Source organism: Nerophis lumbriciformis, linkage group LG29 (genome assembly GCF_033978685.3).
Source record: "Nerophis lumbriciformis linkage group LG29, RoL_Nlum_v2.1, whole genome shotgun sequence".
In the NCBI taxonomy this organism is placed as follows: Eukaryota; Metazoa; Chordata; class Actinopteri; order Syngnathiformes; family Syngnathidae; genus Nerophis; species Nerophis lumbriciformis.
Genome location: NC_084576.2, coordinates 30,006,020 through 30,026,591, shown reverse-complemented (window position 1 = coordinate 30,026,591; position 20,572 = coordinate 30,006,020). Strand labels below are relative to the sequence as shown.

General features: G+C 40.4%; 1 protein-coding gene across 6 annotated transcripts in view; it reads right to left on the bottom strand.

Annotated features, from left to right (window-relative positions):
* Nucleotides 1-19,329, bottom strand: part of LOC133571970 (ELKS/Rab6-interacting/CAST family member 1-like) — a 69,121-nt gene extending 49,792 nt beyond the window's left edge. For all 6 annotated transcript variants that reach the window (XR_009810473.2, XR_009810475.2, XR_009810474.1 and 3 more), the window contains exons 1-3: nucleotides 19,190-19,329; nucleotides 10,886-11,641; nucleotides 5,308-5,496 (exon numbers count right to left, since the gene is read on the bottom strand). Coding sequence is in view for 3 of the 6 variants with exons in the window: in XM_061924537.1 (XP_061780521.1) it covers nucleotides 5,308-5,496; nucleotides 10,886-11,431 (735 nt within the window). In the remaining 3 variants the exon portion in view is untranslated. The remainder of the gene's footprint in view (nucleotides 1-5,307; nucleotides 5,497-10,885; nucleotides 11,642-19,189) is intronic.
* Nucleotides 19,330-20,572: the final 1,243 nt, after the last annotated feature.

Genomic DNA, 20,572 nt, shown 5'->3' with positions numbered 1-20,572 from the left:
AGTTAAAACTCTCCTATGCAAGACGAAAACCGTTTATCAACAACACCCAGAAACGCCGTCGGCTTCGCTGGGGCTGAGCTCATCTAAGATGGACTGATACAAAGTGGAAAAGTGTTCTGTGGTCTGACGAGTCCACATTTCAAATTGTTTTTGGAAACTGTGGACGTCGTGTCCTCCGGACCAAAGAGGAAAAGAACCATCCGGATTGTTCTAGGCGCAAAGTGTAAAAGCCAGCATGTGTGATGGTATGGGGGTGTATTAGTGCCCAAGACATGGGTAACTTACACATCTGTGAAGGCACCATTAATACTGAAAGGTACATACAGGTTTTGGAGCAACATATGTTGCCATCCAAGCAACGTTACCATGGACGCCCCTGCTTATTTCAGCAAGACAATGCCAAGCCACGTGTTACATCAACGTGGCTTCATAGTAAAAGAGTGCGGGTACTAGACTGGCCTGCCTGTAGTCCAGACCTGTTTCCCACTGAAAATGTGTGGCGCATTATGAAGCCTAAAATAGCACAACGGAGACCCCCGGACTGTTGAACAACTTAAGCTGTACATCAAGCAAGAATGGGAAAGAATTCCACCTGAGAAGCTTCAAAAATGTGTCTCCTCAGTTCCCAAACGTTTACTTAGTGTTGTTAAAAGGAAAGGCTATGTAACACAGTGGTGAACATGCCCTTTCCCAACTACTTTGGCACGTGTTGCAGCCATGAAATTCTAAGTTAATTATTATTTGCAAAAAAAAAAAAAAAGTTTATGATTTTGAACATCAAATATGTTGTCTTTGTAGTGCATTCAATTGAATATGGGTTGAAAAGGATTTGCAAATAATTGTATTCCGTTTATATTTACATCTAACACAATTTCCCAACTCATATGGAAACGGGGTTTGTATATAGTATAAGAGCAAAAGGCCTTGGAGGTGCATGTGTGCACCACTGTGGGAGGTGCAGGCAGACATGTGAAAGCAGACATCTTTAAATTACAACACCCACTCGTTAGCGCGCCGCTGGTGAGGCATTAGTGGAATTAGTCCACTGTGATTCTGTGACTCAGCAGGGGCATATTAGAGGGAGCTGCCCTTTCATTAAGGATCATAATGGAACAATCATGGCTTCTTCGCTTCAATTCAGCCTCCCCGACAGAGCTTGGACAGCCGTGTTATTACTGTACTGCCACAACATTAACAATGGCCAAGCATTGAAACAAAACATCATACACGCCTTACTGGCCACTAAATTAGGAACACCTGCACGATCCATATAAAAGCTGCACCAAAAATAGTAGAATAATTTGAAATGGTAAAAAAACGTCTCCCTGGAGGGTAGTTTTACGCTGCTGCAAAAAGTGTTAAAGTGTTACCAAAAACATATAACTGTCTTGAATTTGAAAAAAAAAAAACATTTTATTTTTCACTAAAGAAGGGTTCAGTGAATGCGCATATGAAACTGGTGGGGTTCGGTACCTCCAACAAGGTTAAGAACCACTGCAATACGGCTACTGTGCAGTAAACAGAGTGCAAACTAGCAGAGTATGCAAGGGGCCTAGATCTTACCACTAAAAGCAGATACAAACAAAATTAAAGCTGCAAGCAGCGATGGACGAGGCCGACTTTGAGGGCTCATAAAATCCAAACCGGAGCAGTGATTAATACTCTTTCATCAACTCTTAATCAGAAGGGTTCAATCTCTCTCCTGTGCTAATTTGAAGCCGACACGACAAACGCGCTCAGAGGAGATAATGTTTTAAAAAAAGGTGACTGTTTTTACACAACTTTTGTTTTGAAGGGGGAATTGCAAACTTCCTGTTGATTTTTGCTGGGGATTGTCAGTGTGTATAGGTCTATGTGAGACCTACATAGAGGTTTTTGTTTCATGTCTCTACGACATTCCTACTGGGAGTTACAGGCAGTTTTGTCTGTTTTCTTCCTAGAGGGCGCAATTTTGAGTTTTGGGGTTTGTTTTTTTGATTAGATCGCAATTTTCGCTAGTCCTGATGTGTGTGTCCAATTTGGTGAGTTCTGAAGCATGTTAGAACTCACCTATATATAGGTGAGACCTATATAGGTTCGGCGTGGCGAAGTTGGTAGAGTGGCTGTGCCAGCAATCGGAGGGTTGCTGCTTACTAGGGTTCAATCCCCACCTTCTACCATCCTAGTCACGTCAGTTGTGTCCTTGGGCAAGACACTTCACCCCTTGCTCCTGATGGCTGCTGGTTAGCAAAGCCTTGCATGGCAGCTCCCGCCATCAGTGTGTGAATGTGTGTGTGAATGGGTGAATGTGGAAATACTGTCAAAGCGCTTTGAGTACCTTGAAGGTAGAAAAGCGCTATACAAGTATAACCCATTTATCATTTATTTATTTACCTACGTAGAGGTTTTTGTTTCATGTCTCTACGACATTCCTACTGGGAGTTACAGGCAGTTTTGTCTGTTTTCTTCCTAGGGGGCGCTAGAGCGCAATTTTGAGTTTTGGGGTTTGTTTTTTTGATTAGATCGCAATTTTCACCAGTCCTGATGTGTGTGTCCAATTTGGTGAGTTCTGAAGCATGTTAAGGGTGTCAAATTACACGACAAACGCGCTCAGAGGAGATAATGTTTTAAAAAAGGTGACTGTTTTTACACAACTTTTGTTTTGAAGGGGGAATTGCAAACTTCCTGTTGATTTTTGCTGGGGATTGTCAGTGTATATAGGTCTATGTGAGACCTACATAGAGGTTTTTGTTTCATGTCTTTACGACATTCCTACTGGGAGTTACAGGCAGTTTTGTCTGTGTTTTCTTCCTAGAGGGCGCTAGAGCGCAATTTTGAGTTTTGGGGTTTGTTTTTTTGATTAGATCGCAATTTTCGCCAGTCCTGATGTGTGTGTCCAATTTGGTGAGTTCTGAAGCATGTAAGGGGGTCAAATTACAGCTCAAAGAGGCGGCGGTATAATAATAAAACGCTAGAAATACAATAGGGTCCTCGGTCCCTAAAAAAATCTAACTGTGCAATAGAATTGATCCCTTTACGTTTCAGCGTGTGCAGCTAGACAGATAGTTAACAGCATGAAGAAACAGAAGCGAAGTTTTTTTATTGATGATTTAACTATTTTCTTTACCGTCTTCCTTTATTTAGGTTCGTAAGACTGAAAATATAAACTGTACAAAAGTATAACGTACATTGTGAATTTACATAAATAATATCCATTGTGTATGAGATGTAAATAAAAAAGAAGGTTTAATGTTAATACACACGGCAAACATTGCACACGCGTGGCTCAACACGATTAAACCTAAAGTGTAGCTTTATCGCCCTCTGCTGGTCAAATTCAGTGCTAAATGTATTTAACCTGCTTTGATCGCCAGAGTTAAACAACATGACCACAAACACGAAATACATCACAAAATCAGCAATTTCAATACATTCGTATATTGTTGTCCAGTCACTGTTAAACGTACGATTTCCGCGATATATCTACACTTCTGCTAAAATGTAATAATCACGTATTCTTCTCTTGTTTGATACTTTACATTAGTTATGGATGATACCACACATTTAGGTATGGACCCGATACCAAGTAGTTACAGGATCATACATTGGTCATGTTCAATGTCCTCATGTGTCCAGGGACGTATTTACTGACTTTATAAACATAATATCCATTTTGAAAAAAGGAAAAAAAATATTGATGTAATCATAGTACCGTATTTTCCGCACTATTAGCCGCACCTAAAAACCACAAATTTACTCAAAAGCTGACAGTGCGGCTTATAACCCGGTGCGCTTTATATATGGATTAATATTAAGATTCATTTTCATAAAGTTTCGGTCTCGCAACTACGGTAAACAGCCGCCATCTTTTTTCCCCGTAGAAGAGGAAGTGCTTCTTCTTCTACGGTAAGCAACCGCCAAGGTAAGCACCCGCCCCCATAGAACAGGAAGCGCTTCTTCTTCTACTGTAAGCAACCACCCGCCCGCGTAGAAGAAGAAGAAGAAGTGCGCGGATATTACGTTTCATTTCCTTTGTGTGTTTACATCTGTAAAGACCACAAAATGGCTCCTACTAAGCGACAGGTTTCCGGTTCATGAAAAGACGCAATCTCTCCATCCGCACACGGACTACTATTTCACAGCAACTGCCTAAAGACTTTCAAGAAAAGCTGGCTACTTTCCGTGCATATTGTAAAAACAAGATAGCTGAAAAAAAGATCCGGCCAGAGAACATTATCAACATGGACGAGGTTCCACTGACTTTTGATATTCCTGTGAACCGCACTGTGGATACAACGGGAGCACGTACGGTGAATATTCGCACCACAGGGAATGAGAAGTCATCCTTCACTGTGGTTCTAGCTTGCCATGCTAATGGCCAGAAACTTCCACCCATGGTGATATTCAAAAGGAAGACCTTGCCAAAAGAGACCTTTCCAGCCGGCGTCATCATAAAAGCTAACTCGAAGGGATGGATGGATGAAGAAAAGATGAGCGAGTGGTTAAGGTAAGTTTAAGTTTACGCGAAGAGGCCGGGTGGCTTTTTTCACGCAGCTCCGTCCATGTTGATATACGACTCCATGCGCGCCCACATCACGCTGGTTTTAATATATTATTAAAGTTTGACTGACCTATTTGACTGTTTTTTTGACATTCCTTTAGCGCAGTTAGATGCGGCTTATAACACGGGGCGTCTTATAGGTGGACAAAGTTTTGAAATATGCCGTTCATTGAAGGCGCGGCTTATAACCCAGGGCGGCTTATGGTGCGGAAAATACGGTAGTATCGACTAGATACGCTATTGCACTTGGTATCATTACAGTGGATGTCAGTGGCGAGAGTACTGCATACACGAGCAACCCTGTTTTGAATGGTTTCATCAAGTCTCATTGGGTGAAATTTGGTGGAGGAGGAATTATGGTGTGGGGTTGTTTTTTCAGGAGTTGGGCTTGGCCCCTTAGTTCCAGTAAAAAGGAACTTTGAATCCTCCAGGATACCAAAACATTTTGGACAAATCCATGCTCCCAACCTTGTGGGAACAGGGTTCTAACATGACTCTGCACCAGTGCACAAAGCAAGGTCCATAAAGACATGGATGACAGAGTCTGGTGTAGGATGAACTTGACTGGCCTGCACAGAGTCCTGACTGTACTGTAAAGTTCACATTTGAATGACAACAAAATGAAGTCTAAGTCTAAAAGGTGAACTGACATCATATTGAACCCTATGGGTTAGGAATGGGATGGCACTTCAAGGTCATATGTGAGTCAAGGCAGGTGGCCAAATACTTTTGGCAATATAGTGTATGAAATTCATGAAAACGCCCACCTGAGCCTCGTCTTGAATCACACGGTATTGTTCCTTCCACACGGAAATCTTTGACACCTCGTCTTTGCGCAGCGCTCGCTCCTTTTTCAACTCCGGGCTCCAGAACGTCTTGATGGAATTCATGGAAGAGCTCAGCTTGCTCTCTTTGACTTCCACTTCCCGCCGCAGCAACTCGTTTTCCCGCAGAACCTAGGACACGGAGATAAAAAAACTTGAGCGTGAAAACAACTTCTTCAAACTAGAAGAGGCAATTCCTGAAGGAATTGCGTGTGAATGCTCCAATGTTGAAGTAGAACTGAAATGCTAATGGAATGTAGGATGAATGTAGAAATGGTTTAAATGTTGAAATCATTTAAACGCTGAAATGGTTTAAGAGTTTGAATTTCCAGGGAAAGCGGAATTTGGTTTGGAACTTGGGAAAGTGCTAGTTTGAATGTCCAGGATGAGTGGAATGTGTTGATGTTGGAATGGTTTGAATAGGTTGAAAAATGTGGGAATTGTGCAACTTGGAAAAATGTCCCATTCATTTCAATGGGAATTTCCTGGAAATTTGGGGAAAAGCAGGATTTTTTTGAAAATGATTAGGAGCATGAATGTCCTAAATGAGCTGAATTGGTTGGTGTTAGAATTGTTTAAATCGGGCAAGAAATGTTGAAGTAGTAAATGGTATTAGGGAATTTCGGGAAAATCTGGAATTTTTTTTAACTTGGAAAAAGTGTAGTTTGAATTTCCACAATGGTGGAATGTGTTAAAGGTGGAATGGTTTGAATGGGTTGAAGAATGGGGGGGGATTGTGGAAGTTTGAAAAATGGGCAATTCATTTGGAATGGGGAAAATGCAAAAAAAAAAAAGGAATTATGGGAAATTTGGGTATTTTTTTTTTTAGAATTGTTGAAGTAGAGCACTCAATTCCTGAACAGGCTGAATATTTTGCAGTTGAAACTGTTTGAATCAGATCAAAAATGTGGGAGTTGTGGAATTTTAAAGAATGATCCATTGATTTCAATGGGAATTTCAGAAAAAATTGGGAATTTCGGGAAAAGTGGGAATTTTTTTGAAAATGGTAAAAAAAAAAAAAAAGGTCTGAATGAGTTGAAATTGTTGGTGTTAAAAAAAATTCTAATCGATGGAGAAATGTTGAAGAAGTAACATGTTGATTTGAGAAATGGTATTACAAAATTCCTGGAATTTGGGGAAAACCGAGAATTTTTCCAGTTCAAAAAGCAACTTTGTTTTTTGTCCTAATTAAGAGGAATGTTTTGACGATGGAACGGTTGAAATGCATTGGAAAATTTGGAAGCAGTGGTCGCCAGAAAAAAGGGTGGAAATAGGGCTTTGGAAAACCAGGAATTTTGGAAAATCTTGGAATTGTTAGGAACTTGGAAAAAGGGAAGTTTGAATTTCCAGAATGGTTTGAAGGTGGAATGGTTTGAATGGTTTGAAGAATGTGGGAATTGTGGAAGTTTGAAAAATGGCCAATTCATTTGGAATGGGGAAAATGCAAAACAAAAGGAATTATGGGAAATCCGGGTTGTTGTTTTTTAAATTGTTGAAGTAGAACACACAATTCCTGAACAGGCTGAATATTTTACAGTTGAAACTGTTTGAATCAGATCAAAAATGTGGGAGTTGTGGAATTTTGAAGAACGCCTTATTGATTTCAATGGGAATTTCAGAAAAAATTTGGAATTTCGGGAAAAGCGGGGAAAAAAATTTAAATGGTAAAAAAAAACTTGAATGGTCTGAATGAGTTGAAATGGTTGGTGTTAAAATTTTTGAAATCAGTGGAGAAATGTTGAAGAAGAAACATGTTGAATTGAGAAATGGTATTACGGAATTCCTAGAATTTCTGGAAAACCGGGGACTTTTCCAGTTCAAAAAACAACTTAGTTTTTTGTCGTAATTAAGAGAAATGTTTTGACGGTGGAATGGTTGAAATGCGTTGGAAAATGTGGAAGCAGTGGTCGCCAGAAAAAAGGGTGGAAATAGGGCTTTGGAAAACCAGGAATTTTGGAAAATCTTGGAATTGTTAAGAACTTGGAAAAAGGGAAGTTTGAATTTCCAGAATGGTTTGAATGGGTTGAAGGTGGAATGGTTTGAAGAATGTGGGAATTGTGGAAGTTTGAAAAATGTCCAATTCATTTGGAATGGGGAAAATGCAAAACAAAAAGGAATTATGGGAAATTCGGGCATTTTTTTTTTAGAATTGTTGAAGTAGAGCACACAATTCATGAACAGGCTGAATATTTTGCAGTTGAAACTGTTTGAATCAGATCAAAAATGTGGGAGTTGTGGAACTTTGAAGAATGCCCTAATGATTTCAATAGGAATTTCAGAAAAAATTTGGAATTTCGGGAAAAGCGGTAAAAAAAATTTAAATGGTAAAAACAAACAAACTTGAATGGTCTGAATGAGTTGAAATGGTTGGTGTTAAAAATGTTTAAATCGGTGGAGAAATGTTGAAGAAGTAGTAACATGTTGAATTGAGAAATGGTATTACGGAATTCCTGGAATTTCTGGAAAACCGGTGAACTTTTGCAGTTCAAAAAACAACTTAGTTTTTTGTCGTAATTAAGAGGAATATTTTGACGATGAAACAGTTGAAATGCGTTGAAAAATGTGGAAACAGTGGCCGCCAGATAAAAGGGTGGAAATAGGGCTTTGGAAAACCAGGAATTCTGGAAAATCCTGGAATTGTTTTGAACTTGGAAAAAGGGAAGTTTGAATTCTCAGAATGGTGTAATGTGTTAAAGGTGGAATGGTTTGAAAATGTGGGAATTGTAGAAGTTTGAAAAATGGCCAATTCATTTTGAATGGGGAAAATGCAAAAAAAAAAAACTATAGGAAATCCGGGTATTTTTTTGGAATTGTTGAAGTAGAGCACACAATTCCCGAACAGGCTGAATATTTTGAAGTTGTGGAACTTTGAAAAATGTCCCATTGATTTCAATGGGAATTTCAGAAAAAATTGGGAATTTCGGGAAAAGTGGGAATTTTTTTTAAAATGGTAAAAAATAAATAAATAAATAAATTTAAAAAAAGAATGGTCTGAATGAGTTGAAATGGTTGGTGTTAAAAAAAAATTCAAATCTGTAGAGAAATGTTGAAGAAGTAACATGTTGAATTGAGAAATGGTATTACGGAATTCCTGGAATTTCTGGAAAACCGGTGAACTTTTGCAGTTCAAAAAACAACTTAGTTTTTTGTCGTAATTAAGAGGAATGTTTTGACGGTGAAACGGTTGAAATGCGTTGAAAAATGTGGAAGCAGTGGTCGCCAGAAAAAAGGGTGGAAATAGGGCTCTGGAAAACCAGGAATTCTGGAAAATCCTGGAATTGTTTTGAACTTGGAAAAAGGGAAGTTTGAATTTCCAGAATGGTGGAACGTGTTGAAGGTGGAATGGTATGAATAGGTTGAAAAATGTGGAAATGGTGCGAGTTTTAAAAATGGTCAATTCATTTTGAATGAGAGAAATGTCCCGGAAAACATGGAATTCTGGGAATTTTTGGAATTTGTCAAGGAAAAGCCCGCGATTCCCGAGTAGGCTGAACGGTTTGAAGTTGGAAGGGTTTGAATCGGTTGAAAAATGTGGAAGGTAGAGCGCGCCAAAATCTGGAGAAGAAGAAGTGGAATAATAAACAGATTAATTTTGGTGTAGACTACATTGGAGCATTCACACAATCAAGCTTCTTTTGATGTACTTTCTGAACAACTTGCTGGGCAGCCAATCCAAGGTCACACCACTGCGTTATCGTGCGGCAATCTACACTAGAAGGCTCCCTTCAAATGCATACCACACATTTTTCCTGGCTCTCTACTACCCTTGTACGGTATGGCAGAGAAGAGAGTACACCCCTGACATTCCATCAAACTCTATACTACAGCTAGTACTTGGATATACTGTACTTCAGAGTAGTCTGTGTACAGAATGGTGGTCCTGGTCTGGAGCTGTGGAACTTAAACATGGACTGTGAGAGTCTAAATCACAGCATGAATGAAATATATACCATGCTATATGGAAGGAATGTACAATTTTTTTTACATACTGTATAATCCCCCAGATTTTTACATGCTACTACCCACTAGGGATGTAATGATGTGAAAATACACACGTATTTATACACTCAAATACACATAGTGTGTGTGTATATGTATATATATATATATACACATATACACACACACACACACACACACACACACACATATATATATATCAGTAGGTGGCAGCAGGTAGCTAATTGCTGTGTAGATGTCGGAAACATGGTTTGTCGTGATCACAATATGCAGACGACAGCGGGAGGCATTGTGCAGGTAAAAAAAAGGTATCTAATGCTTAAACCACAAATAAACACAAAGGCATCGAAGCTTAGGGATGGCTATGCAAAACGAAACTAAAACTGAACTGGCTGCAACGTAAACAAAAACAGAATGCTGGACGACAGCAAAGACTTACTGTGGCGCAAAGACAATGTACATCCGAACATGACATGACAATCAACAATGTCCCCACAAAGAAGGATAAAAACAACTGAAATATTCTTGATTGCTAAAACAAAGTAAATGGGGGAAATATTGCTCAAAGGAAGACATGAAACTGCTAAAGGAAAATACCAAAAAAAAGAGAAAAAGCCACCAAAATAGGAGCGCAAGACAAGAACTAAAACACTACACACAGGAAAACACCAAAACACTCCAAATAAGTCACAGCGTGATGTGACAGGTGGTGACAATACACCTACTTTGAGACAAGAGCTATTTTGATGCATGCTTGGCTAAGGTTGGAATTCATACCCAACAATTGCGAGAACGACTCTTTACTGTCAATATCGGCTGATGAGTTTTCTTTTTTTATGATTTTAAAAATGAGCTGCATAATAGGAAATCAAATAGTGTATGTCCTTCGCTATGTGGTAGGTTCCTGCGGATCTGGAAATGGTTGCTAAGTAAATAAACAAAAACAGATTGCTGGACGACAGCAAAGACTTACTGTGGAGCAAAGACAATGTACATCCGAACATGACATGACAATCACCAATGTCCCCACAAAGAAGGATAAAAACAACTGAAATATTCTTCATTGCTAAAACAAAGTAGATGCGGGAAATATCGCTCAAAGGAAGACATGAAACTGCGGAAGGAAAATACCAAAAAAAGAGAAAAAGCCACCAAAATAGGAGCGCAAGACAAGAACTAAAACACTACACACAGGAAAACAGCAAAAAACTCCAAATAAGTCAGGGCGTGATGTGACAGGTGGTGACACTACACCTACTTTGAGACAAGAGCTATATGGATGCATGCTTGGTTATGCTTTAAAGTCATACCCAACAACGACTTTTTACTGTCAACTGAGTTTCGTTATTTTAATGTTTTCTGCTGGTGGTGTGCCAGTGAAAAAAATGTGCCTCGGCTCAGAAAAGGTTGCAAAACACTGGTCTAAGGACTTCAAGAAGAAGTCCTCAAGAGACTTTGAAGAAGGGGTTAGTGATAAGGAGCTAAGCCACATGTAGGCATGCAGTCTATTTAATACCATGCTGGCATTGAAACAGGAGTTCAGAACATGAACAAAGGTTACCTCCTTAAGTTGTGTCTGAAGGTCCAGGATGGTGTTGTCCCTGGCCTGCCGTAAAGAATGGGGTACGGTCGACGCCATGTGGTGGTCCCCAAAAGCCAAAGCGTCCCCCGCCATCAGTCCTGCAGGCAGCACCGCGCCTGAGGTTGAGATGTTGGGAGTGCTCGCCGCCACCACTCCGCCGCCGCCGCCGCTGCTCCTGGACCCGTAGGTCACCCTCTGTCTCCCCATGGTGGTCACGGCCACTCCCACGGTCTTGGGCAGGTGCTCGCCGCCGCCCATGGCCACCTCGTTGTCGCTCAGGTACATGGGCCCTGAGGTGGCGTACGCGGCGTTGAGGGACTGGATGTTCTCCATGGAGAGCGTCTTGCCTCCGGGTCCGCCCGGACCGCCTCCGCTTCCTCCCGTGCTGTTGGTGCGACGGTGGCCCATGCGGGGGGAGCGCGGGAGCCGAGGGGAGCGGCCTGAGCCCTGGCTGCCGCCTGCATCCCTGCCGCCGCCGCCGTGGTTGGCGTCCCCTCTGCCGACGGAGCGGGCGCTACCGTACATGTCGAACGGGAGGCCGCAAAAGGAGGTGTGGGGTTAATAATCTGGCGGATGTGTGGCGGTGGTTGTGGCGAGCTTGCTCAGCTGGAGGCGCACGGCTCAGTGTTCATGATCAAATAAGTCCCTCCACGTTGAGAGCGACAGGCGGCATACGCAGATGTCCCTTCTCCACCAGGAGCCCGTGCAGCCGCTGTCGCTAAATATGACGCCAATCTGCAGAGAAGAAACACTTTCCTGTAAATAGCATCGTACAAAAATACACACTCAGCAACACTTTCAACCAGTGAGATGGTGAGAAATTCAACAACATGCTTTGTGTTGGACGCACAACTCTACTTCACACTAGGGTTGTCCCTAGGGCTGGGCGGTATGGCCTTTTATTAATATCTCCATATGTTTAGGCCATGTCACGATACACCATACAGTATACAGGTAAAAGCCAGTAAATTAGAATATTTTGAAAAACTTGATTTATTTCAGTAATTGCATTCAAAAGGTGTAACTTGTACATTATATTTATTCATTGCACACAGACTGATGCATTCAAATGTTTATTTCATTTAATTTTGATGATTTGAAGTGGCAACAAATGAAAATCCAAAATTCCGTGTGTCACAAAATTAGAATATTACTTAAGGCTAATACAAAAAAGGGATTTTTAGAAATGTTGGCCAACTGAAAAGTATGAAAATGAAAAATATGAGCATGTACAATACTCAATACTTGGTTGGAGCTCCTTTTGCCTCAATTACTGCGTTAATGCGGCGTGGCATGGAGTCGATGAGTTTCTGGCACTGCTCAGGTGTTATGAGAGCCCAGGTTGCTCTGATAGTGGCCTTCAACTCTTCTGCGTTTTTGGGTCTGGCATTCTGCATCTTCCTTTTCACAATACCCCACAGATTTTCTATGGTGGTTAAGGTCAGGGGAGTTGGCGGGCCAATTTAGAACAGAAATACCATGGTCCGTAAACCAGGCACGGGTAGATTTTGCGCTGTGTGCAGGCGCCAAGTCCTGTTGGAACTTGAAATCTCCATCTCCATAGAGCAGGTCAGCAGCAGGAAGCATGAAGTGCTCTAAAACTTGCTGGTAGACGGCTGCGTTGACCCTGGATCTCAGGAAACAGAGTGGACCGACACCAGCAGATGACATGGCACCCCAAACCATCACCCAACCATGCAAATTTTGCATTTCCTTTGGAAATCGAGGTCCCAGAGTCTGGAGGAAGACAGGAGAGGCACAGGATCCACGTTGCCTGAAGTCTAGTGTAAAGTTTCCACCATCAGTGATGGTTTGGGGTGCCATGTCATCTGCTGGTGTCGGTCCACTCTGTTTCCTGAGATCCAGGGTCAACGCAGCCGTCTACCAGCAAGTTTTAGAGCACTTCATGCTTCCTGCTGCTGACCTGCTCTATGGAGATGGAGATTTCAAGTTCCAACAGGACTTGGCGCCTGCACACAGCGCAAAATCTACCCGTGCCTGGTTTACGGACCATGGTATTTCTGTTCTAAATTGGCCCGACAACTCCCCTGACCTTAGCCCCATAGAAAATCTGTGGGGTTGCATGCTCATATTTTTCATTTTCATACTTTTCAGTTGGCCAACATTTCTAAAAATCCCTTTTTTGTATTAGCCTTAAGTAATATTCTAATTTTGTGACACACGGAATTTTGGATTTTCATTTGTTGCCACTTCAAATTATCAAAATTAAATGAAATAAACATTTGAATGCATCAGTCTGTGTGCAATGAATAAATATAATGTACAAGTTACACCTTTTGAATGCAATTACTGAAATAAATCAAGTTTTTCAAAATATTCTAATTTACTGGCTTTTACCTGTATATCTCCATATTTTGCCTTAGCCTTGAATGAACACTTGATGCATATAATCACAGCAGTATGATGATTCTATGTGTCTACATTGTAGTAGGGATGTCCCGATCCGATATTTGGATCGGATCGGCCGCCGATATTTGCAAAAAAATGCGTATCGGCAAGGCATGGGAAAATGCCGATCCAGATCCAGTTTTTAAAAAAAAAACCTGGTCCATGTATTCCAACGCACCGATTTAAATAATACATTCCACTTTTCTGCTGCTCCCTAATTTCCGTTCCGCATTTTCCAGCACACCTTCAACACATCCACAGGTCTGTGGATTCTCACGCAGTTGCTTTTAGCTGCTGGCATTACACGACAGGCTCTTCTCACTCTTTCCTGTGTCTCCCTCTCACAGACAGCAAGTGCACCTTCTTACACACGTCACATACTGTCACGACACACGTCACATACGCATACGCCCTCTCCCAGCAGAGATGTAGTGTCACGCCAAATGTCTTCCCCCTACAAAAACCTTCCCCCCCATTTACTTCCGGGGTCATTTTCTCTTACGTCATTGACAGCGATCGATAACACTTCGGCTTTGACTGCCCGTTGCTGGAAGGATACTTGTTTTTTTGTTTTTTTAAATAATTATTTTTTATAATACAGCGTTAACAAAACGTCTGTATTAATCGGACAAATTAACTTGAGGATATTCCTGACTAGGGATGTCCCGATCCAGGTTTTTGCACTTCCGATCCGATACCGATATTGTTTTTGCATTTCCGATCCGATACCGACCGATACCGATACTGACCGATACTGGCCTATCCGAGCATGTATTAAAGTTTAAAGTTATTTAGCCTACTTAGTTCCGACACCAGCAGATGACATGGCACCCCAAACCATCACTGATGGTTTGGGTTGGTTTGGTTTGCATTTCCTTTGGAAATCGAGGTCCCAGAGTCTGGAGGAAGACAGGAGAGGCACAGGATCCACGTTGCCTGAAGTCTAGTGTAAAGTTTCCACCATCAGTGATGGTTTGGGGTGCCATGTCATCTGCTGGTGTCGGTCCACTCTGTTTCCTGAGATCCAGGGTCAACGCAGCCGTCTACCAGCAAGTTTTAGAGCACTTCATGCTTCCTGCTGCTGACCTGCTCTATGGAGATGGAGATTTCAAGTTCCAACAGGACTTGGCGCCTGCACACAGCGCAAAATCTACCCGTGCCTGGTTTACAGACCATGGTATTTCTGTTCTAAATTGGCCCGCCAACTCCCCTGACCTTAACCACCATAGAAAATCTGTGGGGTATTGTGAAAAGGAAGATGCAGAATGCCAGACCCAAAAACGCAGAAGAGTTGAAGGCCACTATCAGAGCAACCTGGGCTCTCATAACACCTGAGCAGTGCCAGAAACTCATCGACTCCATGCCACGCCGCATTAACGCAGTAATTGAGGCAAAAGGAGCTCCAACCAAGTATTGAGTATTGTACATGCTCATATTTTTCATTTTCATACTTTTCAGTTGGCCAACATTTCTAAAAATCCCTTTTTTGTATTAGCCTTACACAATATTCTAATTTTGTGACACACGGAATTTTGGATTTTCATTTGTTGCCACTTCAAATCATCAAAATTAAATGAAATAAACATTTGAATGCATCAGTCTGTGTGCAATGAATAAATATAATGTACAAGTTACACCTTTTGAATGCAATTACTGAAATAAATCAAGTTTTTCAAAATATTCTAATTTACTGGCTTTTACCTGTATATCATGTATCGCAGTATGGCCTTAAAATATCGCAATATTAAAAAAAGGCCATATCGCCCAGCCCTAGTTCAGTGATGCCATTTCTGTTTGTCATGTATAATTTTCATCCCCTGACGAGCAGGGAAACCTGCGAAACGGGCTTGTAGGGATGATATAGCCCCTGTATTTGAACCATTTGAGTAAAGACGTTTTACAATATAACTAAGAAAAATGTACCCTAAGATGTTTTGTTCCAATAAAGACAATAATGGTTTCCCTAAATCTTTCATCCCCTGACGAGCAGCAAAACCTGCGAAACGGGCTTGTAGGGATGATATAGCCCCTGTATTTGAACCATTCGAGTAAAAACGTTTTACAATATAACTAAGAAAAATGTACCCTAAGATGTTTTGTTCCAATAAAGACAGTAATGGTTTCCCTCAATCTTTCCTCCCCTGACAAGCAGGGAAACCTGCAAAACAGGCTTGTCGGGACGATATAGACCCTGTATTTAAACCATTCGAGTAAAAAGGTTTTATAATATAACTAAGAAAAATGTACCCTAAGATGTTTTGTTCCAATAAAGACAATAATGGTTTCCCTAAATCTTTCCTCCCCTGACGAGCAGGGAAACCTGCAAAACAGGCTTGTCGGGACGATATAAACCATGTATTTAAACCATTCGAGTAAAAACGTTTTACAATATAACTAAGAAAAATGTACCCTAAGATGTTTTGTTCCAATAAAGACAGTAATGGTTTCCCTAAATCTTTCATCCCCTGACGAGCAGGGAAACTTGCAAAACAGGCTTGTCGGGACGATATAGACCCTGTATTTAAACCATTCGAGTAAAAACGTTTTACAATATAACCAAGAAAAATGTACCCTAAGATGTTTTGTTCCAATAAAGACAGTAATGGTTTCCCTAAATCTTTCATCTCCTGACGAGCAGGGAAACCTGCAAAACAGGCTTGTCAGGATGATATAGCCCCTGTATTTGAACCATTTGAGTAAAGACGTTTTACAATATAACTAAGAAAAATGTACCCTAAGATGTTTTGTTCCAATAAAGACAGTAATGGTTTCCCTAAATCTTTCATCCCCTGACGAGCAGGTAAACCTGCGAAACAGGCTTGTAGGGATGATATAGCCCCTGTATTTGAACCATTCCAGTAAAAACGTTTTACAATATAACTAAGAAAAATGTACCCTAAGATGTTTTGTTCCAATAAGGACAATAGTTTCCCTAAATCTTTCATCCCCTGACGAGCAGGGAAACCTGCAAAACAGGCTTGTCGGGACAATATAGACCCTGTATTTAAACCATTCGAGTAAAAACGTTTTACAATATATAAGAAAAATGTACCCTAAGATGTTTAGTTCCAATAAAGACAATAATAGTTTCCCTAAATCTTTCATCCCCTGACGAGCAGGGAAACCTGCGAAACAGGCTTGTCGGGACAATATAGCCTCTGTATTTAAACCATTCGAGTAAAAACGTTTTACAATATAACTAAGAAAAATGTACCCGAAGATGTTTTGTTCCAATAAAGACAATAATGATTTCCCTAAATCTTTCCTCCCCTGACGAGCAGGGAAACCTGCAAAACAGGCTTGTCGGGACGATATAGACCCTGTATTTAAACCATTCGAGTAAAAACGTTTTACAATATAACTAAGAAAAATGTACCCTAAGATGTTTTCTTCCAATAAAGACAGTAATGGTTTCCCTCAATCTTTCATCCCCTGACGAGCAGGGAAACCTGCGAAACAGGCTTGTAGGGATGATATAGCCCCTGTATTTGAACCATTCCAGTAAAAACGTTTTACAATATAACTAAGAAAAATGTACCCGAAGATGTTTTGTTCAAATAAAGACACTAATGGTTTCCCTGCTCGTCAGGGGATTTAGGGAAACCTGCTAAACAGGCTTGTCGGGATGATATAGAACCTGTATTTTTTCCTATTACGCTTTACCCCGGTATTGAGCACCGTATAACGGATAAACCACAGAAACCTTGACTAGATAGATAGATAGATAGATAGATAGATAGATAGATAGAGGCCCCCAGACACCTTTTTTTTTCTCTAAATTTGCCCGCCCCCCGAGCTAAAATAATTGCCCTCACAAAATAGTGAGAGTCCAGTCCATAGTGGATCTAACATAATAGTGTGAGAGTCCAGTCCATAGTGGATCTAACATAATAGTGAGAGTCCAGTCCATAGTGGATCTAACATAATAGTGAGAGTCTAGTCCATAGTGGATCTAACATAATAGTGTGAGAGTCCAGTCCATAGTGGATCTAACATAATAGTGTGAGAATCCAGTTCATAGTGAATCTAACATAATAGTGAGAGTCTAGTCCATAGTGGATCTAACAAAATAGTGAGAGTCCAGTCCATAGTGGATCTAACATAATAGTGTGAGAGTCCAGTTCATAGTGGATCTAGCATAATATTGTGAGAGTCCAGTCCGTGGTGGATCTAACATAATAGTGGGAGAGTCCAGTCCATAGTGGATCTAACATAATAGTGTGAGAGTCCAGTCCATAGTGGATCTAACATAATAGTGTGAGAGTCCAGTCCATAGTGGATCTAACATAATATTGTGAGAGTCCAGTCCATAGTGGATCTAACATAATAGTGAGAGTCCAGTCCATAGTGGATCTAACATAATAGTAAGAGTCCAGTCCATAGTGGATCTAACATAATAGTGAGAGTCCAGTCCATAGTGGATCCAACATAATAGTGAAAGTCCAGTCCATAGTGGATCTAACATAATAGTGAGAGTCCAGTCCATAGTGGATCTAACATAATAGTGTGAGAGTCCAGTCCATAGTGGCTCTAACATAATAGTGAGAGTCCAGTCCATAGTGGATCTAACATAATATTGTGAGAGTCCAGTCCATAGTGGATCTAACATAATAGTGAGAGTCCAGTCCATAGTGGATCTAACATAATAGTAAGAGTCCAGTCCATAGTGGATCTAACATAATAGTGAGAGTCCAGTCCATAGTGGATCCAACATAATAGTGAAAGTCCAGTCCATAGTGGATCTAACATAATAGTGAGAGTCCAGTCCATAGTGGATCTAACATAATAGTGTGAGAGTCCAGTCCATAGTGGCTCTAACATAATAGTGAGAGTCCAGTCCATAGTGGACGAGCAGGGAAACCTGCGAAACGGGCTTGTAGGGATGATATAGCCCCTGTATTTGAACCATTCGAGTAAAAACGTTTTACAATATAACTAAAAAAAATGTACCCCAAGATGTTTTGTTCCAATAAAGACACTAATGGTTTCCCTCATCCCCTGACGAGCAGGGAAACCTGCGAAACAGGCTTGTCGGGATGATATAGAACCTGTATTTTTTCCTATTACGCTTTACCCCGGTATTGAGCACCGTATAACGGATAAACCACAGAAACCTTGACTAGATAGATAGATAGATAGATAGATAGATAGATAGATAGATAGATAGATAGATAGAGCCCCCAGACACCTTTTTTTCTCTAAATTTGCCCGCCCCCGAGCTAAAATAATTGCCCTGGCCTGATCTAATTGTATAGTTGTATTCCTATCGGGTGGGCCAGGACTTAGTATGATTATAGTTGGCTCGTATAAAAGTATATTTTGGCACATATTTTGCAGTCAGCCTGCGTGGCCTTTCTTTGCTAGCGGCTAACGTCACGTCAACCTACCCGGCTAACGGGGAATGCTAACCATTCTAGCTGGTAAATATGCAACATTTATTCCCACTCAGCATCGAACTATTAGACAATTCTCTTTTTTTTTTTCCCCTTTGGAGGCAGGAGAGCCAAACGTGACGTTTTAGCGGCAATAATGTCACTGTTGTGCGGACGTTTACGTGTAAAAAGCAGCAAATGAAGGGAGGGAAGGAAAAAAAACTCTCCTTGTAGAACTGGATTAAATAGGAACTCTGACTTAGTAAAATAATATTTTCCCACAATTTTTAAGAAGCAGACACATTATTACGACACCGAGTAAGCGAGCAGAACCTCCTTTTTCCTCCCCTCCTCGCTTACTAACACAATAGTGGGGAGAAGCTCGGCAATAAAACAGCTTTCTTGCCGCCAAGTCGCTACTCCAACAGTCCGACTAATGCGCATTAAATGGCAGAACAACGTGCGATTTGTCACTGCCAGCAAGTCGATAGTTTTGTCTTACCTGATTTTCCCATCTTTTTTTTTCTTTTTTTGCCCAGCAGGAGCAGCCAGGGCGCCTCGGTGACGTCATCAAACCTTCTCCGCGCGCCGCCGACACTCTTTCCTCGCCACGCTGACGTTTTCTGCGTGCGCGGTCACGAGCGGCGGAGTACAAAGTACAATGCCTGATCCAGTATTGTATAGCAGTGTTTTTCAACCTTTTTTGGGGCACATTTTTTTCATTAAAAAATCCGGAGGCGCACCACCAGCAGAAAACGTAAAAAAAATAATAATAATAATAATAGATTTTATTTGTAAAAAAAAAAAAACACTTTACATTGAGTAAACAACCTCAAAGTGCTACAGTGTATTAAAAAAATAAATAAATAAATAAAAAGATAATAAAAAATAAAAATAAAAATAAAAACTAGAACATCCAAATAGCTAAAACAGTGGTTCTTAATAGGGATGTCCGATAATGGCTTTTTGCCGATATCCGATATTCCGATATTGACCAAACCCTTAATTACCGATACCGATATCAACCGATATCAACCGATGTATACAGTCGTGGAATTAACACATTATTATGCCTAATTTGGACAACCAGGCATGGTGAAGATAAAGTCCTTTTAAAAAAATAAAATAAAATAAAATAAGGTATATAAATTAAAAACATTTTCTTGAATAAAAAAGAAAGTAAAACAATATAAAAACAGTTACATAGAAACTAGTAATGAATGAAAATGAGTCAAATGAAGTGTTAAAGGTTAGTACTATTAGTGGACCAATCATGTGTGCTTACGGACTGTATCCCTTGCAGACTGTATTGATATATATTGATATATAATGTAGGAACCACAATATTAATAACAGAAAGAAACAACCCTTTTGTGTGAGTGAGTGTAAATGGGGGAAAGAGTTTTTTTTGGGTTGGTGCACTAATTGTAAGTGTATCTTGTGTTTTTTATGTTGATTTAATAAAAATAAATTAAAAAATTTAAAAAAACGATACCGATAATAAAAACAAAAAACGATACCGATAATTTCCGATATTACATTTTATTACATGTTATCGGCCGATAACATCGGCAGACCGATATTATCGGACATCTCTTAGTTCTTAACCTTGTTGGAGGTACTGAACCCCACCAGTTTCATATGCGCATTCACCGAACCCTTCTTTAGTGAAAAATAAAATGTTTTTTTCTTGATTTATTCTTAATTTATAAATATTAATCATGAGATGATTAATATTATATTAAAGAAATACTAATAAAGATATATTTTACAAACACAACGTTACAGGAATTTACACATGATCCCATGTTTACATCTCATTGTGCAACATGTGAATGTTTTAGTGGGAACTAAATGCGATATCGGAAAGGGGTACAAATTATTT